Here is a 27516-nt window from a genome sequence, read left to right on the forward strand (position 1 = left end):
CCCCTCCCTACAGCTGGTTAAAGATGTGACACACATTTTCTCCAGGGTGGATTTGAAACCTCATTCATCCTTTTATTTTTTCACTTGATCTGGTGTTTTGGGAGACTTCCTGGGCTTTTTTTTCCCTTTTACAGCTGGTAATGCTGTTGGTTTAAGTCTGACAGAAGAGCTGCTTGTAGTATCAAGGTATGCAAGATACTTTTAAATTTGATCCATTTTTTGCCCCAGCAAGAACTCTGCCTTGCAGTGCGGGGGACGGCACTGTGCTCCAAAACAAATCCAGTTGTACAGTCAGTTAATGAGGCTCTTGTTGTAGGCTCTTTGCTGCCTTTGTGTTTGAACCTAATGCATGCCCCGTGGATGAAGTGAAGGATGGCAGGAAGAGAAAGGAACAGCTTTGTATCGACAGCAACCGTGACATTTGGATGGGGTTAGATCAGTTAACAGCGTTCAAAGATCTGCGTTACAGGATCTCTGTTTTCTGCGGCCCCATGGCCAGAGGAAATCTGCTGTTTGGAGGTGTGGGTGACAGAAATGCACTTCTAAGAAGCAGCTGGTTTTTCGTTATCCCCCATCAGCTGCAGGCAGCTGCATTTGGCAGCTGTCAGAGGGTTGTTTCTGTTCAGCTTTACACCTGCGTGCACCGGCTGCAGCATCCTTTGGTGAGCCAGCCTGTGCATCCGATAACAGGAGCGAGGTCTGGGGACTCGAGCTGCGACAGCTGCCCATGAGCCATCCTCCGGCTGGAAGAGGAGGACGGGCGGTCAGCACCGTCCCTGGGCACGCTGGAGGACAGAGGCTGTGCACGGCTGTCTTGTTGGGGAAAGACTCCATCAGCACCACGTGGAGAGTGCCCAAATGTGACTTCTCAGGAGCAGACCCTCTCGAATCACAAGGTTCCCATCTTTTCTTGCTGGCACAGCAGTACACTTAAGGTTCAGATGTCTTTTGGAAGTACAGAAGGGCTTCCTTCCTTTGAATGAGAAGTCAAACCAGAAATGCTGTCCTGTCCAAGGTGGACTTGGGTTTCCAACCTCCTTCATGTGGCACAGAATGTTTACAAGGGCCAATCTTGCACTGAGATCCAAGGAGTTGATGTGTCTATTTTTGCTGTGGACGGGAAGTTGCTCTTGACACCAGATTTGCCATTCACACCACCATGAGCTGTCACTTGCCTGTCCCACCTGGAGGATGTCCTCAGAGGCACATGAAGTGCAGCTCTCCCATACCAGGCTTGGATTTGGGACAGGTAGGCTGCGAGAGTGTCTGGTATGCAATTAGGCACATCCAGATAAGGCACTTGCCTAGCAGATCTGTTTGTAAAGAAGTTATGCAGGATCCTTGCTGCCTCTGGAAGGCTCTTTAAGAAATTAGTCACCTTTAACAGCTGTGGTCACCTTTCATCTTGGTGACATGCTTCTTGAACAGCAGCTCTTAAACTGAGTTGCTTACACAGAAGGGTCAGTATCAAGGTTTTTTCATCTCCTGGTCACAGTTACCAGTCCTATGGCTCTAGGAGCGGGGCTGAACTTTAACAGTGGTGCCTCCACAGGCTTTTGCCCAAATACCACTGGTATTCTGCAAGAGGAGTCTGGAAAGATCTGGCAGATGACCCCTAAAAATCGATCAACTGCAATGTAAGGCAAGATATGCATCATATCTCTGAGAACACCAGCCCTCCTACATGCTCGCGACTTCCAGAGATCTTAATGGGGATTTTTACCTGGTTCTTGATATCACTGCATGCCCTTTGAATGAACGGCTTGCTAAGAAGTCTCATTACTTGCTCCTCATTAAAGGTGTCTGGTTAGCTAGGTTGCTAGTTGCTATCCTGTCCTCAACCCTGTGCTGTGACAAAGTGGTGGCTGGAGCTGTTGTGCCAAGTGTTACCTCTATAAAGCATAATAAACCATCTCCTGCTTGGGTGAGTTGTACCTGGAGGGAAACGGTGTGTTTTTCTGGATGCCTGCAGAGCTCTGTGTGTGCATCATGCGAGTCACTTGAGAAAGGCAGATATTTCACGTCTCTTTGGAAATCTGTCAAGACAGTGACAGATCGTTTAGCCCGAGTGCTGTTGTCTGGGCTGTGGTTCATAACTTCTAAAATGCAGGTCAGGAAGTGTTGCTGTAATAGTTAAAGGTCAGGCAAAATGACGACCTTTAGCCCTTCAGAGCAGCTGCGATCATCAAAGGAGGTGTTTTACTGCTGGGATTGAAACTTCAAGCACCCATCTGTTGTTCCAGAGCGCTGGTTAATTATTCTTAAAGTCTTCAAACCAAAGGTGGTTGTTTCTGGAGCTACCCTTGATGGTGACCCCATGGTGCTCAGAAGCCCTGGCCAAGAGCAGGATCCTCTCTGGTGTGCCCTGAATGTGCTGGGAGCACGGGGAAGCCCTCCACACAGCTTCACCATGGAAGGCTGGGCTAGGAGAAGTGGGTCTGTGTAGGTGAGGCAGTCATCCGTGGCAGAATTGGTCATTTAAAATCCACATCTATTCATCAGCATCGTTCGGTGGCCAAGGTTGCTGCAGTGCCAGGGTTGAGCATGGGGGTCATTTGCATCAGACTTACAGATTCGGTAGAGAGGATGAAAGGGGAAGATGTTGGCAAGAGAGGACTCGTAGCTGCGTAAAATTTGGATTGCCAAACTGTGCAGAAAAAGTCAAAAACGTCTTTTGTCTGCTGGTGTGTGATGTAGCGCACAGGTGAGAAGGTGTGGATTTATTTGTGTGTGCACTCTTGTTCAGTTTGGCTTCCAGGAGAAGCCCTTTTCTCTTTTCCTGCTGCCAGCTTCTTCTGAAATGCCCTCTTTCCCTCTGCTCTGCCTACATTTCTTGCTGTGGTTTCAATTATTGATAGTATTTCTTTTCCCCTTAAACTGTTCCACTGCGTGTGCGCTATTTAAGCAGCTGTTGCTTCCCAAGCCCGTTCTGCTGGTAGCTGAAGAGATGATCCCTGTGCATACAACTTGTTAAGAGCATTTCAAGGCTCTTCAGTATGGGCAACTCGGTGAATGTAAAATTGCAGTTGGATCTTATCTTATGGAAGGTTTTGATTGTGGCTGGTGAAATAATGATCTGCTTATTAATGTAGAGTAACAGGAGGAAGATGCTGAGGGTAACAAGGGGGGAGGAAGAAGCTTTTTGCAGAGGAGCGTGCCCCCTTTTTTGGTGGAACTTAAGCGGCCTAAAACGAAAGGCATATTCTCCTCTCAGTTACATCAGGGTGCATCCAGAAGAACCTAATTAAAATAATTTAATTTCTTTTCGACACAGGCTGGTGTCATTGGTGGCAGAGTCTTGCCAGGCTGGTCTGAATTCAGAGCCAGGGCTGAGTGAGGCAGGTTTAGCTGTTCAGTTTAGTACTCCCTCATTTTTACCTCTGCAGTATCAAGCTTAGAGAGAAATCAGAAAATATTTGTTTAAATCCCTTTCTTCATTGCTGCCATGTTCAAAGTGTATTAACTCTCATCCGAAGGAAGCCTGCGCTATAGGAAACATCTGCTGTCGTTCAAATTGTGTTTGAGGTCAGAATTAAAATGTATGTAACTGTTCAGTGGTGAGCGATGAATATACAAATCCTGCTCTTTGCCAACAGTTGTTTTGCGAGACATGATTTGTACGCTTCCCTTGTACCTGTGCGGTTACACGACTGTGTTATTGGAATACGAAGCGGCACAACGTGTCTCAGGAAATAATGATTATAAGGTGAAGTGGCTTGCTAGAATGTCAAATAAGTCCTTATTTCAAGCTTAAGTTTGTTTGTTTATTTATTTGTTTTCTATGAATAGTGTTTCTGGAGTGTACTAGTAGTTGATGTGAGGATGTAATTGTATTCATGGTGCATCTTGTCGGGGGCAAAATTTATGTGCAGCGGCTGCTCCGTGAAATATTTGTTCTCTTGGCTCCTCCATCCAATGAGTTGCCTTAAGCTCTCAGGGAAAGTACAAACAATTTTTAGAGCTGTTCTAGATATAGTCCTTAAGGATTTTTTGATTGTGTAACTGAAAAGAGCTTTTGAAAAGATATAACAAGTCTCAAGTATAGACCAACCAGAGAGAGGCTGGTGCTTTGCTGTATTTGATGAGCTTTCAGTCTGCTGAATTACGAAAAACTAAAGCTCCCATTTTATGGAGCACTGTCTGAGGACTGGGACTCTTGGGGTATATTTGAGTGCCTGCACTTCCTTCTGGCTTCTTTTGGGTAAAGACTCTTCAAGTTCTTTAAATTGTGTCCCATCGTTCAGTGGGAATTGCAGAGATAATTGCAAAATAAACCAAGGAACAACTGACAAAAAATGAATAAGGCAGAAGTTTGAGCAGGGCTCAGTGGTGTGTGCTAATGCCATATTTCTGGTGCGCGGTGGCAAATGTTGGTACCACGTGTATTTCAGGGGTTAGTTACATGTCACTGCCAAATTCCGAATGGATTAATGGACGTTTTGGTTCAGACTGACAGGTCCCGAGGCCCCAGAGCAGCACGGTGAGAGTGATGTCACTGGACTCTTAGACATGGATTGATTAAAAGCAAAGCCCTCTTAAAAGCAAAGTTGGCTGCGTGTCATTCAGCCCACTTCACGGGTGGGAAATCAAGGCACAGGAGGGATTCCCAACCTGCAAGGTGCATAAATCCCTTTGCATCCCCCTCTTACCATCCCTCCTGCAGCCCCCCAAACACAGAAGCCATGTCTACAGAAGGGAGGGTGGGTTTGCATTTCTCTGCTGGCACATTTGCTGGCAGAGAAATGGCATTTATTGGGTTGCTCCAGGAGGTCTGTGCTTGTACTGAGATGGCAAGTCTGTGGGTTTGGGGCAGGGACCTTGAGCGCTGCAGTAGCAACTGGGAGGACATACGGAGAAGGCATCCACGTCCCTGAATGTTCTTCAGCAAGACTCCTGGTGCCAGACAATATATATGTGTGGGGAGGCGGACGGTGCCAAAGCAGCTCCGGGGAAGCAGCAGTTGGCTATTAATTTGCTTGGAGGTTGGGTGGATTGATTCTGCTGCTGTGGAATCCCAGGTGGATGAAGGGGCAGGAGGACAGGGGTGGTAGGTCACACCAGAGTCTGATGTCAGCACAGAAGAAAGAGAGAGATTTTATGTTTAGTGGTCACTCTTTTCCTGTTTTGGAAAAAGCTTCCTTTTTATGTGCCTGTGTAAATGCTTTATAGGCCTGAGTGCTGTGACTTTGAGTAGTTCCTCGGAAACTGATGATGAATTTTGACTACCTACAGCCCATGTCTTAAAGTTCCTGAGGGCTCTGCTCTCAGTTTGTGATGTGGTTTTTTTACTGCATTTAAATGAGTGATTTTATATAACTTCTGAGTATTGGCAGGCTTACAATCCTTTTCGCTCTCTTTTTTTTTTTTTTTTGTTTAAGCTTGGTTTTTCTAAGGGACTGAAGCTATGTCCTTCTTCCCAACAGGTTTCAAACTCTTAGTCTCGCTTTAGCCCGGTTTGGTTATGGTGATCTAAAGTCCTCTGGGTAGTTTCGAAGGTATCCAGGAGAGCAGAAGAGAGCAGGTCTGTTGGTGGCTCTGCCAGAGGACCAGACGAACTCCTCCATGAGACAATCCGTACAGAAGGTGTTATCTTCATAAAGCCTCAGCCACAAGAAATGCTTTAGCCAAGGCTTTCGTGCGAGTACGGGATGCCCAGACGTTGGGTTCCCCCGGGGGGGGATGTGGTGGGGGCACCGTGGCCAGCCCCGTTCTCTGTGCCCAGTCAGCACCTCAGCTGATCCCTCATAAAGTCCTGCCAAGTGCAGAAAATAAACAAGACCAAAGCTGTTTTTTCCTTCTCACACCCTTAGCAAAGGTTAGAAGTAACTACAGAAGAAAATAATCTTTTTTTTTTTTTTTTTTTTTTTTTGTAATGGGACAATCCATTTCCGTGTTCCTACCTATGGCAAGTGCCTCATTCTCTAATTTTTGTTGCTTTGACTGCTTTGTTTCTTTGTTGCAATCAAGATAATGCAGTATAATATTGCACTAAGAATTTCAGCTATTCAATTACCTTTCAGGAGTTGACTTAATTGGCTCTTTAAGTGATAGCTCTCTATTGTGTGCAATCAGCACGACTCAAGGAGGGAGCAGGAAGAGGATAAGGATTTTGTTTCTAATCAATAAATAAGGGTCTTTGAAATAATACTGCTTGCAATTTGTATCACTGGTTAAATTACACCAAAGATGATAGCCTGCGCGTTCCTTGCGGAGCATGGCTGTAACAGAGTAATAAGGCTTTGCTGTCAGCCAGCATGTGGACTATTTCACTCTGTTTCAAACAAATCCAATATTCTCTCGTTGGATTCCCCCCCCCAAGTATTAGAGAGAACCAAAACAAAACTGCTGCAGAGCCTGGCACAGATGGTTTGGGAAGTCTAATATGTAATGACTAATAATTTGTTTTGCACCTCATAAAGTATGCAAATGAATGTGATACCTGATGATAAATAATTCAAAATGGAGATGCAAGGCAAGGGGAGGTTATAGATGGAATAAACACATGGTAAACCAACTTAAAAAAAATAAACAATCCCAAAAGCCAAAGCTCTTCTTCCAAGCTACAATCCATGGAAGCAGGTGCTTTTTGGTGTGGGTTTGCCTCCCATGTTTGAATCCAAGAGACTTTAGGCCAGCAGGTTTCTAGAGTTTGCAGTCAGGGTTTGGCCAAAGCTACAAATCTCAGGAGCTGCCACCCTGGCACAGCTCTGCTCTGCAGGGCATCGCTGAGCTTACTCCTGCCTTGGCTGAGGCATCAGGAAAGCTTTGCCAAGCACCATGTTTCTTTTATATATTTTCCCCCCTGGTTAGTGGGGTAAAAGGGATTGGCTACTTCATATTTTTTTAAAAGCTAAAGTTACTACTAATAATTAATAATTTAGTCCTAATTTAAAATATTTTGAGTCCAGAAAGGTCTTCCTGAGATCGCAAGAGGCACAAGACTGGAAGCCACCCTCAGTCCTCTGGTGCTGCTGCTGCCTGGGACAATTCCAGCCCCTGTGGCTATGGTCCCATCCCCAAATCCATCCCCTTCCCAGCTGTGGGGGTAGGTGAGAACTGCAAGTGCAGAACTGAATAGAGCCACAGGTTTTAGTGTTTAAGCATCCAGCACACTCCTGGGTATGGTGCATGTCTCTGCACTCCATTTCCAACACCTTCTGCACATGCAGGGAGTTTCAGTTTGTCTGGGGAGGCAACCAAGAGATGTTCTTTGCAAGGATGGGCTGGCTCAGACTAAGCTGAGATTTAATTGATTAAAGATGCTGCTTCTTCCTTTGGTCTCTACCCCATCCTGGTAAGAGATGGATGATTCTCCTTCAGCGTGATGTTCTTGCTGCAGGCAGGAAGACGATGCTGATCTAGATTTATAATCCTGCACCAAAGGGCAGCGTTAAGACCATTTCACATGTCGGCTTGTGGGACTTTTCGCAAAACTCTGGAGGTAAATTGAGCTTGCCCTTTTATCAGCTGGAAGTGGTGACGCTACAGCCTCCTGGTCCAGCTCAGCGTTAAGCATGTCCTTAAATTGCCGGCAATCTTCTCTTGGCAGCTGCTGGCTGGTGTCAGGCGCCTTCGTGCCCAGACACCCTGACAAGGCGGCGTTTGTTAGCGGAGGGTTGGTACGGTCTTGCCTCGGTGGAGGAGTGGAACTGAATGGTCATTTTGTGATGACAGTAATTGCAGCATCCGTGTAGTTTCACCAGCCAAGTGTTTTACTGATGATCCCAAGAGCTGTGTCGATTCCATATTGACTTTGCAGAGCACCACGGTGCTGGGAAGGTGTGTAGCATCTATTTATAAGACGCAGTAACTGCTGGTTTGCTAGTAATTTTGTCTGTTATTGAGTTAAGCAGTAAAGGGGGAGAAGGGCAAAAGAAACAACTCTTTTGTTGTTAATTTACTCTATGGTTTCTTTTGCTTCTGGGAGGGGATATTATGATAAAGCCTGATATATTTTCACATCTGCCTATGAAGAATGTAGGATTTATCTTTCAAATGAAATTTGCTTTGCTGCACTGCCAGCAGTTTTGTTGGGTTTTTTTGAGTAGCTATTTTTGTGAAATATAACCCGAGAATTTGTATTGGCTTAGCACTTAAAATGTAGCGAGGGGAAGATGGAATATTTGTCTTTATTGTATGTGTTTCTCCCGTAATGAGACATTACTATCTGCTGTAAAGGAAACAGTCCCCATGCCCAGGGAGCATACCCAGTTATTCTCTGCTTGCTCCATTAGCTCGTGTGCAGGCCTCCTGAGTTTTTTTATGTGCGTGTGCTTTTCTACTTGTTTAATCTTGCCAACTGCTCTTCTGGTTGGAAATCCATTTCTATAATGCCGGGTATTACACAAATTTGTTGAAGCTCTTAATGCAGATAACGGGGGGGGTGAGGCCGCTTTGCCCAGCCAGGCTGTGCTGACTTTCTTCTTCCCATCAGTCACACAGAGAGCTTGACGCTGCAGCTCGCTGAGGGCATAAAATGCATGCAGTAAAGAAAAACAAAGTTCAAGGAACAGCTAGAGTGCTGTAAACGTCGCTTGGATTTTGATTTACGAAGTCCAAGCACAGCACAAATTGCGTGGCTCGCTGTGCCCTGTGGGAATCTCTCTTTGGATTCCTTTTTTTAAAAAAAAAATTTCCATAACTAGTAATCATGAGATCGTAGCAGAGAATCCTTCTGTAAATAGCTTTTTGGTCACCACTGCTGTTTACTATTACTCTGTACGCCATGGTAATCGAAGCTCCTCATTCATGGCAATATTCACAATGAATTGCAGCACGGATGCAGGCAGCAGAGCTTCGCAGCCCTGGATTTCGGGGGTTTGTTGTGTGCGTGATGCTTTGGGGACCAGAGCTGGGGTGGGTGAGAGGTGTCTTCTCTCCCCGAGCGCTGCGTGTGATTTGCAGTGTTTGTGTAGCCGTTTCTAGCAGAACTGAGCACATACCTGCCTGTTGTACTGCTCCAGTTTTAATCTGTGAATTTATCCATGGCATTTTGCCTGGCGGAGAGCGGTGGGAATGTTGTCAGCAGTGGCACGGAAGGATGCCAGGCAGCTTTTTTATTATTATTATTGGTAGTGAAGCCAAACCAACTCCATCCAGGGCCTCATGGCAAAGGTTTAAGTAGCTCTCAAGCATGCACGTACCCCTTTTTTTAAGCAGTGGAGCAGGCAACCTGCTCAAAGTTTAGTGTGAGTTTATATACTTGTGTTAACTTCTGACTTAACTATCCAGTTCTATTAAAAATAAAAGGAACTAAATCATTCTGGCACACTTTGATAGCTACAGCAACTGGAAACTTTTCAGCTTTTCTCTCTTCTCTTTCCTGATTTCTTCCCAAGAATAGTTGCAACACTTTTCTTTTTTAGGACTTTGCCCTAATAATTACATCTGTGAAGATCCGCTGGGATGGGTTATCCCACAAGCAGGATTATGCCCTTAAATGGAAAATAAGCTGCCGCAACAGCCAAAGTTTGGGAAAAAATATTATTGTGGGAAATTTAAGTTGCTGGATGTATTATTCCATGTTGTGGAGCCGCACGGTCAGGAAATGCTTATTAGTGCGGAGAGGAAATGCTCGTGTCTTCTAAATGCTTGTTGCATTCTCTTTTTATTTGTTGCTAAAATAGGAAAACATACCTCTACTAAAATACCAGCTAATACGCCCTGTGCAAAATGGATGGGAGGCACAAGAAAACATTCGAGGGAGATGGGGAGGCCAGTCTTGCTTTATGAACTCCTTAATTTATTTGCTGGCTCGTGCTCCCTCCCTTTCCCCCCAAGCCGGTGGTACGAGCCCTCCCCAGGCTGCCCAGCCAGTTGCCTGGTCCTGCTGCCTCTCGGCCAATGATTTGGGCTAAATAATCCAATTAAGCTTTGCAGCTTATATAACTGTCTTGGCTTGAGGCAGCAGTCGGACTGACTGGGATACAGAACACATCTGGAAATGGTGTACTAAACATACTACCGTCGCCAGAGCCAAAACAATTTGGACAAATTTGCTCATACACACAAGATGTCCTTTGAACAGCAAGATGTGTGTGTATGGTCTCCTTGCTGAAGAAGTCAAAGTTAGAAAATGCTCCCATCCATAAATCATTGCCCTGGCTGGGAAACTTAGCTGGCTTTTCTCCCTTTGCCTTTGGAAGATCATCTGGCTCTTCCTCCAGCTCCAGAGGATCAGCCAGTCCCTGTAGTACACTGATCATAAATAACATGTATGTTTATGTATTTCAAAGGTGGAAAGGATCTCCGGTATTATTTAGTCTGACTTCTTATCTGACACCCATCATAGGAGTTGGTTTTTATTTAAACTGAAATGTAACTTGGTGGATAACTGGAACATAGCTCCAAAGAAATAATCAAGTTTTTTTTTCTGAGAATTGATTATAACCCAGGTAATTTATACTAATGGTTAATCACACTATTAAAATATGGGCATTTTACATCAGCTTGAGGGTTGAGGCAACACTTGGCAATTCCGTATTTCAAGCAGTGTGCCCAGTGCAAGCTTAGATGAAAACCAGTGCACGTTTTAGCACTCTTGGATGCCTGTTCCCCTGTTGATATCCATTACTCGCAGTAGGGATGTTATGGGCATTAGCAGCAGAATGAATTTCCCTTCATGTGCAGTGATATGGTCTTATATTTTTGTTTTATAGTCTACTGTCTGATGTTAAAGAATTTATTTGTGTGTGTGCATGGCTGGTTTAGCACTTGTGTCCTGCCCATTCCTGGGTGCTTGCATGGCTGCCTGTCCAACACTTCCAAATCTGTGCTGGGGAAGTGGTGTAGAAGTGCTGCCCCCCTGAAACCTGATATGCCACACACACACAAATACAGCTGCTGGGCTTGTCCTGGGGAAAACATGTACAGGGAATTAGCTCCAGTCAATGTGCACTGGCCGGGCTGCAAATGAGTGGTGCCGGAGCTGCAGGGATGCAGGAGGTGGTTTGGCAGAGAGGGTTTTTCCGTCCCGAGAGGGGACGTCACTGGGGCACGGCGATGCCGAAGCAGTGCTCTGTGGCATCCTGACCCCGCTTTGGCTTTTGAAGTGGTTTGGCGGTTCCTGGGCAGTGCCCGAGGATAACGCGCCCAGGCAGAGCCCGCAGTGCCGGGCAGCTGGTGCAGAGCGTGGGCGGCTCTGCTTGGGGCTGCCCCGTCTGCACCGACGTAGGGCTAATAAACACCCGACCCACGCTGGCAGCATCCAGGACCCCTTCGGTATCTTTGCACTAGCAGGGCTTACTCTGGTTTGCTATGAAAGACTTAATATGTTATTTATTCCAGTGTACTTATTTACAAGGCTGTCAGAATGCCCCTGCTCTCATCACACTTTGGACGTGGCCATGGGAGTCTTCTGCTAGTATCTTTGTAGTCATAAATGTATGGAGTCTTTTTTTTTTCCACCCCCCCGTGGTTGTAAAACTAAATAACAAGTTCCCTAATAAAGGTTGCCCCCGGCTCGTGACGGAGCTGGGGCTGCCCTGTCTGCATTGCTGCTGTTCAGACATGGCTTTGCTGGAGATGGTGACACAGCTCTGCCTCCACTTCTTCCACATTGCTACTGTATTTGACAGACTGACTGCCCTCTCTGGATATTTTATCCCTAAAGAAGAAGAAAATTGGATTAGCTTTTTCACCACAATGCATAGCAGTGATCCTGGGTAACGAAGCTGATCTATGCACAGGGAGCTTTGGGGAGCTGGGTATGAGGGTAAGTTCTTAACAGGGGACTCAGGGTGATTTGCTTTATGGAGATCTCGTGAAGGCACGCCAAAGGATGAGTCAATCACTAAGCTTTTCTTCATGTGCTCAGATGACAGCTTTTAGTCCTTGAAGATGTGCTGAGCAGCCTGGCTGGCCGGTGAGATGGTTTCTGAAGCGGTGTTCGGATGCATCAGGGTACCGAAAGCACCCGAGTACAGAAGTGGCCTCCCCAGGCACTGCAGTCCAACAGTGAACCTCTTTGCACAGTGGGAACAGGGGCTCAAATTGAGCTCCAAATACTCATACTGCAAGTTTTAAGGGCAGTTTCCATCACACTGAGTCACGCTGCTTGTTTTTCCTGTGCTGTGCTGAGCCTCGCTCCCCTGCGGTGGGATTTTTCCCTGGGTTTTGACCTCCTGGCACCCCCGGGTCAGTGAGTGGGGTCAGTCCCTGCACTTGGTCACTCCCACTGGTGTAATTTGCTGTGATTTTTGTGGAGTTTGAGTCCCTCAGTATGAGTGGCAGCTCTGCTCAGCCGTGCTTGGGGTTCTTGTGCGAAGCTCCTCTCCCCGCTGCGCCTTTGCCGAGCAGCCACGGCCCCTCCGGAGCTCTGTGCTCTCTCTTGTCCTCCCCACACACCTCCCCAAGTTTAAAATGGCTAGTGTCTTGGTTTGAGCATCTCAGCAAGTCCTCCCGTCCCGGTATAAAACCGATTGATCAACTAATCCCACGGCGCGGATGGAGACAGCGAGGTGCTGCCAGGGAAACCGCGGCTGGATGCTGCAGCGCTTTGCTCTCCAGACTGCCCGATTCAGCCTCATCCTGCTCGTGCTCCTGTGAGAACGTACAGCTGCACTGGTGCTTTCTGGGCCGTGTAAGATGCAACTGTTCTGTCACGGAAAACTCTCTCCACGGGCTCTGACGTTGTTTGCTGGGTGCAGCTCATGGGTTGCTGCAGGGAGACCAGGGCTTTCCTCCTCGCAGCAGGCAGCCCGTCCATCTTCCATTCTCCTTGCAGCACCTAAACATGTCAAGTTGAATCCTTCTGTAACGTAGCTTGCTCTGGGTGGAAAGTCTGGAAAACTGAGCCACAGCAGCCCACATAGCAATTACTGTTACCTGATATATACCGCCAGTAAAGGTAACGGTGTGTGAAACATTGAAAACCCGAATGCATTTAAATAGACGTTTGAAGGAAATGAGGGGCGTGAACTGCGAATCCACTCGCAGGGAGCGTGAAATGTCCTCTGCCAGGACTAAACAGCGCTTCAAGAATAGTAATGAAATTAAGAATAAATACCATGGTCTTGTGGTCCTAGGCTACAGGAAGCATACCTATTTTTGGGGGTGGTAAGTAGCATACTATAAGGCTTAGTGCATTGTCTTGAAGACATTAGGTAAACCTGACATTGCAAGAAAGCAAAACCTCTAAGGATGTGCTTTCCCAAGCCATTTAAACTGCTCTCCATTTGGGCCATTGTCCAAAGGGCATCCTAGTTCCCATGTGCTTCCTTTGCAGCATCAGCAAAGCCAGCAGGATGGTCTGGCTGAAAATTAGGCCTGCCTGGTGTAAGATGGCCAAAAACCACTCGTGACACCCTGCCCGGAGCTCAGCATGGAGGAGTGGGAGATGCCAGTAACATTGCAGAGCAGCAGCTTGTTGAGCAGCTTTTCGAGGCGTCATTTAATAAGCAACCAAAGGTCTCAGCAGCAGGACACCCGCATCGTCAGCATCCTCCTCCTCCCCCAGCTGTTTATTTTCTACCCTTGAAATGTCCTGCAACCCCCACCTCGTGCCGCGCCGTCGCCGGCAGCTGTGCTGCCTCCCAGCGCAGCCGGGATGCCGGGGTGCCGGGGCTGGCAGGCGGCTCCGCAGCCCGTCTGTCGTCGGATGTGGAACCAGGGCCGCCGAGCTCTGGGTCAGTCCTTTCGTTTTCAAACAGGGAAAAGTTAAATTACGGCAGGTTGCTGCTGCTGGCGAGACAAGAGCTCCATCTTTTTGTACATCCAGTGATGTGCTTTCTGCAAAAGGAAGAAATAAGGATTTTTTTTGCACTCTGAAGCAGGCTGGTGTGGTTTTGTGGGAGGGGGTGTTAGCTTTATTTGATAACCCTTTCTCATGTTTTCTTGGCTGCTGAATGAGAAAAGGGAGAAGCGGTTCTTCCTACTCTTTTAGCGGTACGTTTTTCTTCCCAGGAATTATCCTAGCATATAAAATGAAATAAGAGCCCTCAGATAGCATCAACACTTATAGTCAGTCTAAGTGTGCTATTTAATGGCAATGTCTTGTTTTTCCTCTGGAGAGAAGAAAATGTACCCCATTAAGTGCTCATGTTACAAGCGTGCACCCTGGGGGATAAATATTTCAAATATTAATGCTGAGTAATTTTTAAAAGGTTCTGTATGCATTTTATTTTAAGCATTGTGCAAATTACTTAAGACTACAAAAACAAAATGCAATTCAGATCAGCTCATCCCCTGATCAGTATGTGGTGATTTAAAAATCTGGTTCTACCCAGCAGCACAGTTGTGTGTCTGATCGGGCATTGGTACAATAGGGAAATTGTAATCTGTTTGCAGCTGCGGGTCTGTAGGTAGACAAGATGTACAATTTACGTAGACAGTGGAGCGAAGGGAAGGCTCTAAATATCCTTTCACTCTAATACAGTCGCATGCATTGCAAATGAGTTACTCTTTTGGATAAAAGAAGTCAAACCTGACTTGCATTGAAATTCTCAGCTATTAAAATCAGCAGAGCCAGGGACTCCAGCCAGAACTTCTGTGATTTCCCTGATATCCCTTTGACTTAGTACATCGCTCTAACTTTTCCATGTGTTCTCTGATTTATAACACAGCAGTGTTTTATTTTGCTGTTGTAAAATTCTTTCATAGACTCAGCCATGCCAAAAGATTCGTATGTTGTTGATTAAACAAATTCCCTCTCTTCCAGGATTTCGGCTGTTCTGAGTCTGGTGGTAACTTTAGTGGAATAATGAGTGCGCTGGTCGATCATACGAGGAGGTGGGGAAATACAACGTCCTGGCACTTATTGCTTCTAATCAATAAGTTATCCTTCAATTTGCAAAGTGGAACTGCTTTTTTCTACCCACCAGTGCCGCATCTCTCTCGAGATCGGCAGAGCTCATCCATCAGCTGCAAAGTGCCGGTGGCTCGTGGTCATTTGTGGGGGGGATGATGATGATGTTGGATTTTAGTAATGTTGGGAGGAGGATTAACAAGAATTTTATTTCGACTCCTTCACAGGCAATTAGCAACAGCTGCTGCTAGAGAAAGGGTGTGATGATTAACACAGTGACCTTTGCAAAGATCAGCTTCCCATCTTGGAGGGATTCCTTTTGGATGGACTTGCGAGCCATTGGCACTAGGCACAGAGCGGGATGCACAAGAGCTTGGTGGAATAAGGTCCCTGTTTTGTTATTAACATAATTGGGTTGTAATAAAAAGGGGTTTCCTGTTAGACGGTGAGGCATTTGCTCTGCTTCAGGATTTTCTGCTTCTTTAAAGCTCCAGAATTGGGCCTTGCCAGCACCCACAGGGACGCGGTCGTGCGCGCTCCAGACATCAGCTGTTTCTTCAGGGCTGTTTCGGTTCATGAGGTTTTACTCACTAACTTTGTTGCTCATTGCAAGAAGAAGGCGAAAGGGAAAGAAATCCAGTGGGGAGGTTCACAAGTAGCGAGAGCCAAGCAAATCTGATTGGGGTTTTTACTGCGTGTGGTGGTTTGCAATCCAGCGTGAAGCTGACGGCCACAAGTGATGAGCAAAGCAACCCGTGGCATGGCCAGCGCCGAGACTCGTGTGCCTGGACCTCGACGATTCACGGACGAGGCTGTTGCAGGTTCCTGCAAGTGCATTCATTCTCAGTGCAGGAGAGCAACAAACACACTTTCTAGGTGCATCCGAGAGCGTTTATCCTCCCCCTGCCGTGGAAGGACGGTGCATTAGGCAGATGCAGCTTCTTTTAAACCATGGGCAGGTTTGCTCAGTCAGGACTGACCACGTGTGCAGGCTCCCAGCCTTTCCCATTCCCCGTTTTCCCCCTTTCTCTCCACCCCTCGCCCAGGTTTGCCTGTGTGATGGCCTCCCTTAAAAATCCTGTAGAGCTGATGCAATTATTTCGAGGTTTAATGACCCATGATTTCTGTAATGCTTTATTTTGTTCACTTTCAGCGTATTTTTATTCCCCAATCAAATAAAGAGTATTAAAAAAACCCACCAAGAACAAAGCCTTCGCTTTCCATTTGAGAGAAAAATGCTTTGAAAGCTGTATTTGTGCTACACAGGTAAATAATTAGATTGCTAATGAATTAGCTTTGCTTTGAAGACGAAAGCTGCAGTGCTCCTAATCAAGTTGTGAGGAGAGACACAGAAATTTGGGGTCTTTCTTTCTCCCAAATAACAGGGGGAAAAGGGATTGTCAAACTGGATGAGGCCAGGGACCACCGGCGGGGTGGTGATTTATCCCATCTTGGCCTCATCCCCATCTCATGGTGCCTCTGTGCTTGCAGCACCTTCCAGCTCTTCTATATTGTTTAAATTCCTCATTTCAGTGTTTTTGCATGGCAATGAATTCAGAGAAATAATATACTTTTTCTGTGCAACACATTTCCTTTCATCAGTTTCAAATTAATATTTGAATTGAGTGGTTACTCCTATATTTTGAGACAAGCAGAATGGAAGTCTGTGATATATTTTCATTATATCACTCTATTTTATATGCTTTTCATCATGAGCCCTATTATTATGCCCATCCAAAAATGAATAAGCTCATATATTTTTTTTCTTTCCTCACAGAGCAGGGTTTTTTTCAGTCCTTTGATCATTTTCATCACCCTCTTCTAAAGCCCCTTTTAAGTCTGTAATAATACTCTTTTTTTCAGATGAGGTGAAAACTATTCTGGGATTAGGCAGCATCATTTTAATAATAATCTTCATACTATTATTCCCCATCCTGTTCACTAAGCAGACTAACAGCTTGTTTGCCTCCCTCTCCATCGTCCCTTGTTTATTTTTTTTTCCCTGAATTGCTGCTGCCTGCAGAGGAGCATCAAGACACTCTTGTGCTCTGTTCTCCTTCCTAGCTAATATCGTTAATTAAGAACCATGTGAAAAATACCTTGATTTCCCCCCCCCCCCCCGATTAATTTGCATCTATCAGCTTTGGGGTTAATTCGCCATTTTGTTGCCTTTTCTCCCCGTTGTTTGCTTCTTTTCTGGCTTTGACAAACTTCTCTCCATGTCAGCTCTGTATTTGGCTACTTTGCAAATTCAACTCCTTCTCCATATCGTCAGTAAATCTATTAGACAGTGGCTTTAATACCCATCCATATGGCTTCCTCTTGATAGTTAACATTTTGCTATGATGAAAATTCACTGTTTAATTCCATCTTCTTTCTCTGTAGATCGATGGCAGTATTTGCCCTCTTCCTTTCTCCTCCTTAGCTTTTTTGCAGCAAAATGAATTGCCATCTGATTTCTCCATCTATTAAATCCCTTGATAAACCGGAGGAAACATCAGGATGAGTTCCTTTTACAGAAGCTGATGGTGGTTTATACCTACCAGGGATTTCCTTGCCCGCCAGCCCTTTTGTTTGCAGCACAGTAAAACCCGGGGGATTCGCAGCGATCTCCGAGCTCTTTGTGTCGTTCGGTGTGATTCACCCATGAAGCTGGGCTGCAGAAAGAGATCCCAAACCTGCTCTGCAGGTACCCAAGAGCGGTCTGACGGCTTCTGCTGCCTCCTCTGCCCTGATCCAAGACATTTTAGGCATCGGTGATGGGCGTTACTGTTTGTTTTCCTCATTTGTGACTGTCTACATCCTTGCTTTGGGGTCTGCATCCCTCCTTGGAGAGCTTGTTGGGTCTGGGCGCAGGCATCTCTGTGACTTGCTCTCCTGTTTGGAAAGGGAATTATAATGTTCACCATCCCCATAATGGGAAATCTACTCATCCCCATCCCTGGAAACTTACTACTTAGTTGTCTGAACTGGATCTCAAATGCAAACAGTTGCTCCTACTGTGGAATAAAAAGGTGCAGGGGATATGTATTTTCCTCTCTCCTCCTAAGGACGTTTGTGCTGAGACAACATTAAAATCCAGCAAGGAGACGTACAACAGGAATATGATCAAAACCTACTGCTGCAAAAAGAAATGATGACTTAAGGGTGCCCATGTTCCCTGGGTAGAGACCATCAGTGGAGAGATGCATTGCATTTTTATCTCATTACGCTGAGCTGTTGGAGGTTCAAATGCTGTTAAATATACCACAAATTCTTATTAAATGGCTTCATTTAAAAACAAACAAACAAAAACAAAACAAAAAAAAACCCAACAACAAAACACACGCATCAGATTGCAGCTGGTGGAAGCACTTTCTTTATTTGAGGATCATTTTTTCAGACAGGCTGACTTTTAATAAGCCTCCAGCACCAGCTGATGTATTGACTCAGCACAATGCTGGTGTAGGGGGATGCTCAAGCCCAGCAGCGGCCGCTGACCCGGAGAACAGCGCGAGAGCCCCCGCGGCGCCGGGCTGAGCGGCTGGCTGGGTGCACAGGGTCCCTCCTGCTGCCATCGCCCAGCTGGGCAGCCAGGGCCTTTTACTGGGTGTGGAGGTTGGGTACCAGTTTCTCCAACGTGCCGTAGACCCCGCTGCTGCAGAACGGTGCTGCATCCCCTCGCGATGGCGCTTGAGCACAGACTCTAAGTTGGAGCGTAGCGCTGGCACCGTGGCGTGCGCTGGGGTGCTGGTGGCATCGAAATACGTTATTCGGCCCTGATTCAGGATAGCACGTGGTGTAGGTAGTGACTGAACTGAAACAAAATGTAAATAGAAGGCAGAGGATGAACGTAGGGATCTAAATCATAGCTGCTGGTTTTGATGGCTGCTTTGGATGCCCGTGCGCATTGTGTTCCTTCCCTGGGAGTGTACAAGCCCGGGTTGGACGGGGCTTTGAGCAACCTGGTCTAGTGAGAAGTGTCCCTGCCCCTGGCAGGGGTTGGAACTAGATGATCTCTAAGGTCTCTTCCAACCCAAACCAGTCTGTGATTCTATGATTACAGTGACTCTGGGACTTGCTCCATCAGTGCCAGCAGCATCGTAACGCAGCCCCTTTGCTTCGAACTGGGAAACCCACGTGCCTCCTGCTCTCTGCCCTGCCTGCTGCTCTCTGCTTTACCAATAATAATGAGGCTACTTTCCGTATTACTTTCTGTCTTGGTGTGAACCACAAATCATAACACAATGGTTATAAGTTTCTGTTAAAACCTTTTTGCTTTAAAAACTTCTTTCTTAAAAAAAAAAAAAAAAGAAAAAAGAAGAGACTTATAAAGAAGCCCGGGGTGTATTTTTATAAGCAGGAGCTAGAAAATGCCTGTTTTGACTCTGTATCTAGGTGGTTCAGGACACAGTGGAGCTGTAAATGTCACATAATGTTTACTGAGTAAAGCATCCGTGTTTGCTGTGTGGTGATGGCACTGCTGAAAGGCTCTTTCTGTGGGCACAAATGGGCCCCCAGCAGGGTGGCTGCAACTGATGGAGTCTTTTGGGAGGTTGACCCTGCCAGATAATGTCCCCTCCTGGAAATCTGCCTTTGACTGTGTTTGATTTGTTGCTCAGCATGTCCTGGTGCTCAATTCCCTAATGCAAACCCAGTTCTCAGTGGCTGTATATATCCTGAGCTGCCAAAATATTTACAATTTTACAAGATGAGTCTGTGAACAATGGTCCGCTGGCTCATGGAAGGGGAGACAATATATCTCTCACCTTGCCCATCTTACAGGAGGACAGTTAGTGTTTCTTTAGATTTGAAGGAAAAGATCTGCTCAATTTGCATTCTGTGTGGCACAGGCAGAGACTTTTGGTGGGGTATTTTGGATGCTGAAATATCCTCTTTTTCTTTCTGCTACTTAAGACAATATTTTTACTGTCACAACTTACCTGTAGCTCCACATTCCCCAGCAGAGTCACTTCCCTGTGGCTTTCGGGGGGATGCTTTGGGGTTTTGTTTGTGTTAAGTCTTTAATGCTGGTCTCTTCCTTCTACAGCCAAATAAGCAAAGGGCAATATTTTGCTTTTAATGGTATAAAATGGTTTTTGTGGAGATGCTGTGGATCAGTCTGTACCAGTGTGCAAAGTGTCTGACATCTGTGTGCTCCACTAGCCATCAGGTTTTCACATAGAACAGGACCATCCTTTTTTTCATCTCAGGAGCTGAATTTAATTCACCAATATGGTGTGGTAACTCCTTATATCTATGTTAATGGTCCGGTGAAATTCTGTTAGCAAAATACCTAATGAATGTTGTGATTCAATCAGGGCAATCTAGAGTGTAATGTGTGGAGCAGTGCCAGCATTCTGTAGATCATTGAATATCAAAATGTAAAAAAAAAAAAAATCTCTAATCATCTTCTAATTCCAAGAGCTCCTATAAATGGCTGGAGACGAGACCAGGCATGGGCAGCACAGGCACCTGGCAGGGACGGGGACAGTGAGGAGCTGGAGTTCAGCTTGGTTCCCTGTGCTGTTGCATTTTTGGGTAACGCACATGCTGTAGAATGGAGAAGGGGTTGGTTGTGTGCTCTAGAGTCCCCCCAGGCTCTTGCAAGTCCTAGAGAACAGTTATTAATTAAAAAGGTGCTTTAAGAGAATAGTCATTGCAGATGAATTTTCTGTGAGCAGTTTAGTTTTCTACTCTGACTCCATTTGCATTGTGAACTGGGACTGACTACACTTTATTTTCATTGTTTTGGCCCTGGGAACTCTTGCAGCAAAAAAAGGTGCCGTTGTGCTCTTGAAGCCAAGATTTTATAAAGATAAACTGTCTAGAGGTTTGCGGGTTGTTTTTAGTTTTTAAAGAGAGTTCTTCCTAATGAGAGGCAAATCCAGCTAGCAAAGACTTTGCAGTTGCTTTTGAAAAGATTGTGTTGGAGGGAAATCTCTGGCTTTGGCCATGGGTCCAATCTGCCGGGAGAGGTTATCTGTGGAGAACAAAACCAGAAGTAATTGGTCCTGAAATACGGACACGTTTAAAATGCACCATGGACTCCCTGGGAGGCTGGAGTGCAATTTGAAAGACTAGCGCAGAATACAGAATAATAACTTTCCTGACTGTGTATATGTGTGTGTGTGTGTATATATATATACACATATGCAGGACTGAGTGAGATTTCAAGGTGGGGGTTTTATCAGCACCAGTCTGATTTTAGGATCAGATTAGGTATTTTGCTTTTACTCAAAACCTGAAAATGGATAAGCAGAGTGGACGCAGATGTCCCAGTCCTCACCTCTGCTAGCAAACATGCTTTGCATTTAATAGTCACTTAACTAAGAACGAAGCCACAGTATTCTCCATCACAGAGAAATAATTTTATTAAACGGCTGCTGTCTTGGATGGATGAAAACCCACGGAAAGGCGGCAGGAGATCAGCTCTGCAGAGCCCACGTCAGGCTCCTGGGGAGCAGCCCGTGAGCCGCACCAGCGTGTGCCCATCCACCGCATCCCGGCTGCTGGGCGAGGAGCCTGTTGGAGCCGTCCCTGCCCGCTGCTTCACCATGGCGCTCAGCAAACCCAGCGCAGGGCTTTCAGCTGGAGACCCCCAGCTGAAAAAAACAAAGCCTGACAGCTGCGGCCGCGCTCAGCTGGGGCGAGAGGAGGGGGCGATGCTCAGCAGGACCTTTCCTATAGTCACCGGCCGCAGGCTGCTCCCCTCCCCAGGGATGCACAACCCCCAGATCCGTGCGGGATGAACAGATGGCGGCCGATGCTCAGCCGTGCCCAGCGCTGCCTTCTCTGCCCTGCAGAGCCGGCTGGGACGAGGCCGCTCGATGCACGCATGGAGCCTTGCAGCCAGCCTCTTCCTAACAACGGCTTGCAAAAGACTGTTGAGTGCAAATATTAGGCATGGCAAAGTGTGAAACCTGCTATTTGCAGCGCACTGGGCATGCGCAATGTGTGCTGCAAGTCCCCATGCGAGAGGTTTTTTGGTCTCCCAGGTCTGTCCGTGCAGATCGTCACCTAACACCAACTTTCTTTCTTTATTAAACCTGTGTATTTTAAGCCCGAAGCAATGTGTTGTCACCCAAGAAAAAGTAAGTTGAGTCTTATTTTAAATATAGCTAGGAGTTTTTGTCCTGCACTGCTTGAGTCTGGGGATATTTTAAGAACTCTGCTGTCTTGTGCTGGGAGGGAATACAATAAATATGTAGATAGGGAGTGCTGCTGCTTTGAAAGTTAAGTAAAGGGTCTGTGCTGAACTGACAGTAGCTGAAAAATTTGTTCAGCCTAATTAGCAGCAAATCACTTCTGTGTCCAGCCTTGCTTGTAGAGATGTGAGCCAATTCCCCCCCTTTATTCTCTGCTGCCCTTCGTGGCTTTTCAGAGCCCTCACTGGCTGAGCAGCTGAGGGTTTTTGTGAGGACGGCAGATCTGCATCAGTGTGGCATTGCAGACCAAGGAGTGCAAAATGGCATTACTGGAAGTTCATGGGAAACAGTACGCCCATCTTGGGCTTTGTCTCGGATTGTTCAAGCTGTCACCGGAACCGGTCACGATCGATCAGCTTTTAAATTTCATGAAATTTTAATTAAAGAATGGAAAGCCTACGAAGACATCATAGGACAAGAGCACTGGAAACAAATACAATTTCACTTCCAACCATTAGCCAGAAAAGCAGCAAATGGTTGACTGCACATTACCATTGCAGTCTAATGAAAAGTACAGCTCTTGGCTTCGGCGAGCAGGTCATTAGTGACTGAATAATCAGTGACATTTCCCTTCTGAATCTGACACAAACAAAGTGCAGTGCTCTGGAAAAAGCCATTAAGTGCAAAGCCTTGCCTTTACTCTGCTCCAGGTATTGCAGAACACGATCTAGTGGCAGCCTTTAGCTGTGATTTGGCTTTGATAGCATCCGCGGGATAGTAACCCCCCGGTATGCCAAGAGCCGAATGCACAAGGACAGTTTCTGCCGTCATGTTGTGCATAAACAGAGAGTGAGACTTGTTCCTTGCTGGTGTTCAGAGATGCAGCTGGTAAAAGGTACAAGTAGGAAAACCTATAATCTAGAGTACTGGGAAGCTGAAAGGTGTATTCTTATGTCTGAGACGGACCAGCAGGTAAAGGTTTAGCTCATCGTGGAGTCAATTTAAAGTCTGATATCCTCCTGTGAATTCCTGTGGCAGCTCCCAAAGCTGGGTGTTAACCTGTTTTTCTGCAAATTTTTAAATGTTTTCTCGGTGGGAGTGGAAGGCGAGCGGCACCCCACAGGAAAAAGGAAAGACTGGCCTTGTTTATGTCTGTCCCTCGACTTTCTCTGAATAACGTGTTGTCAGATGGACGGAGTAATCAAATGGGTGTAACTTCCTCTGCTCTCTCCTCATGTGCCAGTGGCTTTGAAAATAATGCTGAAAGGTTAATAGGAGCCAGACTGCCTTGGGGGGGGCCCTGGTGTTGAAGCAGTGAGTCTTTAAGAAGGTTTTTGTGGGGGGAAGAGACCCCGTGGGCAAAACTTTTCCTAGGCAAAAACATTAGCAGGAGCTGGACTGGGAATCACTGTTGTCTTGGAAACTCTGTGCTTTGGAGCTGGGTATGTCTGATCTTCAAAATTCCTTTTTCTTTATGGACCTCAAAATAGAAGTTGTCAATGCAGTCAGTGTATCTTTTTTCAATGGCTCTGATTTATATTTAGCCCTGTGTTGGGCAGCTCCGGTGCAATATTTTTGGTCATTAGCTCTCCTGGTCATGTTTGGGCTAAGGATAAATCTGTCTTGGGTGTAGCCCTGTGAGTTATAGCTTCACTGAAAACACATGAGTGACTACAGATAAAAGGGTATTTTTAATGAGTAGTTTCATTAACGATGGGGTAAAAAAGGGCCCAGGAAAGTTCATTATGGCTGAATGATTCCACTCCTAGCTATTGTATAGTTCCAGCTGAAGGCTCTCAATAGTTTTATTGCTTTAACAGGACATGCTGGTAAGATGTTCTTTCAAAATAAAAAGCTTTATTACCCTATCAAAAGTTTCTTATTTATATATGACATTTATGATGCATGCTTAACGTGTGTATCCAAACACTTGGATATATATAAGCATCCAGGCAGCAGCTGCCATGTGATATTCTTTATCCTGACGTGTTTTGGAGAGGTTAGATTCCCAAAATCCCTTTCGGCTGCTAGAATTTGGGGCTCTCTTCCAAAGCTGGAGGAGGTGTCTGTGCCTGCCCTCATCTCGCCACAGGGCAGCATCCCCCTTGCCAGCATCTCACTTTCCATCACTCAGGGTCATCCAGGAGATGCCCCATGCCATTTGGAGAAGGCCTTCAAGGTGCTGTCCAGGGCTTCTCCCGAATTACCCACTTGAAAACTCTTTGACATGTGCTGTGAAAACTCTTTCCTTTGTGTGTCATAAGGAAACCAAAGAAAGAAGCAAGGTGATTAAAAATATTGATATTGCTTGGTTTTGCTGTGGCTTTAATAGACCATCACCACCAGGACTTGCAGTTCTTTTTTCTCTTGGCTCTGGTTCCCCACTGCTTGCTCCAGCAGTCACCATCTCATGTGCCCAAACTTCTGGAGCTACAGAGAGATGCAGAATATTGCTTGTAAAATTAATGCCAGCAGCTGACTGTCCTTTTCCAACTATATAGTGGAGAAGAATTACCATACAACTTCTTTTTTGCCGTGTGCTTTGGTCACAGAGAACCTGGTCGTATTTCTATATGACCCAGAAACCCAAGTAAAAGAGAAAAATGAAAGTAGCTTTTAAACTGTAGTTCTGCAGCTATAACTGCCCTCTCTCCAGCCTGCTCACCGATGGGCGCGTGCTGGACCACAGCTCCCTAAATCCACGTTGGGCATTGGAACAGGCTGCCCAGGGAAGTGATTGAAACGCCATCCCTGGAGGAGTTTAACAGATACGTAGATGAGGTTCTTAGGGACGTGATTTGGTGACAGTGTTAGGTTAACAGTTGGACTCAATGTTCTTAAAGGTCTTTTCCAACCAAAATGATTCTATTTTTCTATGTTTTAAGGATTGTGTAGATAGGGGAGGTGTAAGTGATAGGCATTGCTTTTGTGGCTTGAAACCCTTCAGAGCATGGAGGAGAAAGCTTCTCGCCCTTCTCCATCCGCAGGTGACGTTGTGGACATCTACCAGCGGGAGTTTCTCGCCCTCCGGGACCGACTTCACGCAGCCGAGCAGGAGAGCCTGAAGCGCTCCAAGGAGCTCAACCTGGTCCTAGAGGAGATCAAGAGAGCGATCTCAGAGAAGCAGGCCCTGCGGGATATAAACCGGACCTGGAGCAGCTTATCTGGTGAATAAACAGAGAAGCTGAGGATCTTGGGCTGTTTTGAAGCGGTTGCTAACGAGGAGGTAGAGATGTGTGTGTGTGTGCGGGGCTGCGGACAGGACGTGCTCTTCTCTGCCCCGGCGTGAGCAAATTGTGGAGTTCACAGGGACTTGGGAACTCCTAAGCTCCTGTTTAATTAGAGGTGCATATGCATCATTAAACACTGAGATTTGCCTCTGCTGAGGATATTTGCAAACTTGCTTGCTTACAAGCTTTTTTTTTTTCCTTGCAAGTCATACATGCCATTTCCTATGGCCATATTGAATCCATATGGAAAATGGGTATCCGAAGAGAGGGGGGAGGAAGGAGTTAGGCTGGCTGAGCACCCCTTGCCAATTTATTTGTTTTGTTGTTTTGGTTGTTGTTTTTTTTTTTAAGTCGCTCAGTTGAAGAAAATTGGATCTCTACAGAAAGATCTGATTTGACCTTCATTTGATCTTAATTCTTCCTCCTCCTTCCCAAATATTTTGGGACTTCTTTAAGGCCCTCATGGCTCCTGCTGAACTTTAATTGGGTTTGTGGTAGCATGTTAGAGGTTGGCCTCATTTTTTATAGCCCAGCAGTAGTCTCGGGTGGCCAGGCTGCTCTTAAAAAGGCTTTTTGCCTTGCAGCCTCTTGCTACCTACTGTTCCTTGCAATTGATTCCCTTTTCCTTTTTAAGACGAAACCAAGTTAAAACTGTGGAATATCACCAACAAGAATGTGCTGCACCTTCCCACCATCTTCCATCATTTGCCTCATTTGCTGTCAAAGGAGAACAGTCTGCAGCCAGCCGTGCATGTGGGACAGGGGCGCACTGGAGGTAAATGGGGATTAGTGCTGCTTCTGGTGCCCTTCCTCCCCTTAGTGCCTGTCCCTGCCCTTTCCTCTGGGCCTGGCCGTGGTACGGAGATGAGCAGGACTGGAGGAATGGCTGCATGCATCATGCAAGCTTCCTTGGGATGGTGGCACGCAGGGTGGGTAAGCCATGTCATGTCTGCAGGGCAGTGCTGTCTGTGCTCTTGACTGGCACTAAAATGTTCTCGATGCTTCTGCCAGGTGTTTTTAGCTGCTTCCCATCTCCAGAGTGCTCTAAACTTTGCCTGGAAGGTGGTCAGTTGAAAGCACAGTTTGCCGGGTGCTTCATGGAGACTCTAACCCAAGACAAATCCCATCTGCAGTAGTACTAGGTGATGCCCCCCTGCTCCCAAATCCCAACCTAAAGCCAAAGACCTGACTTATCCCTCCTAAACTGTGGTGCTTTTAGCTATGGGAGGGGTTGGGAGAACAAGGGTGGTCTTGAAGTTGCCGTTCCTGGGCCGAAAAGGTCCCTAGGAGAGGGAGAGTTTCTGCGTGTTTCCTTAGGCATCAGTCTTCAGGGGGGAAAGCGAGAGTCTATGTGACTGCCAAGGGTGCCCTGGCAGCCCGGCACACTGGGGTGCTTCTGGTTGGTACCGGGCTGGGGGACAGGAGTATGGGAGCTCTACGTAGCCCAGGAACCCCGCGGCCTGCTGAAGACTGCTGGGTTTTAATGACAGAGCGTGGCACCGAGCAGGTGAACCACGAGGCGGTCATGGGAGCAGAGCGAAATGTCGTGTCCCAGCACAGCCCCCTCTCTCAAAATCTCTCCTTCGCCCTGGGCAGTGTCCGTCGTGATGGGAATCCCCAGCGTGAAGCGGGAGGTGCATTCCTACCTCACCGACACCCTCAACTCCCTCATCTCAGAGCTCACGCAGCAGGAGAAGGAAGACTCTGTCATTGTCGTCCTCATCGCTGAGGTAAGACAGAGCTTTGCCTATTTACCTTGTTTCCCTGGCCCCTGTCCCATCCACTGCCTGCCAAACTTGGTGCCAAACGGGATGGCTGCCCACCTGGAGGCCAGCTCTGCTGCGTGCTGGGGCAGATAAGCCCAGCCTTGGGCTGCTGTCCGACCAGGGTCATTAAGTGCATCCTGCCCAAAATGAAACACCAGCTGGGCCAGAGCAGGTCAGAATCTGAGCAGGCAAACGTTAGTGGCTGCCAGTGCAACATGTGCATTTATCTTTCTGGTCTGAGTCATGCTGGCTCTTGCAGGGTGCTTGAGTGGTTGTTCCCAAGATGTGCTGGAGCCAGCCGCATGGCCACATCTGCGGGAGCTCTCAGACCGGCTCCTGAAGCAGCTTCATTTCTCTGTGTACCTGTAAGACAGCACTAACCCCCTCTCCAAAGCCAAGAGCTTGCTGATTTGGGGATGAGACTAATATGGTGCCTCTTCATACTGGTCTCTGGAACCCAGAATCAGTTGCTGAATCCAGGGGCTAAAAAGCCTGATACATTAATCCACAAGAGCTGCTTTTATCTATGGGTTTAGATGGTTATTTTTCTCCATGGCTTTCCCCTCAGGATTATTTTCTTGAGCTTGAAGTGCATTTGTCTTAATTTCCAGAAATCCGGTGAGAAAGATAAACCTTAGTGACATGTTACT

General features: G+C 46.6%; 1 protein-coding gene across 1 annotated transcript in view; it reads left to right on the forward strand.

The window, feature by feature from the left end:
• MGAT4B (alpha-1,3-mannosyl-glycoprotein 4-beta-N-acetylglucosaminyltransferase B) overlaps positions 1-27516 on the forward strand; it is a 52788-nt gene that overhangs the window by 12169 nt on the left and 13103 nt on the right. The window contains exons 2-4 of the mRNA XM_065643772.1: positions 24858-25037; positions 25735-25875; positions 26697-26830. Coding sequence (XP_065499844.1) covers positions 24858-25037; positions 25735-25875; positions 26697-26830 — 455 coding nt within the window. The remainder of the gene's footprint in view (positions 1-24857; positions 25038-25734; positions 25876-26696; positions 26831-27516) is intronic.

The sequence above is a fragment of the Caloenas nicobarica genome, chromosome 13, assembly GCF_036013445.1.
Source record: "Caloenas nicobarica isolate bCalNic1 chromosome 13, bCalNic1.hap1, whole genome shotgun sequence".
Lineage (NCBI taxonomy): Eukaryota > Metazoa > Chordata > Aves > Columbiformes > Columbidae > Caloenas > Caloenas nicobarica.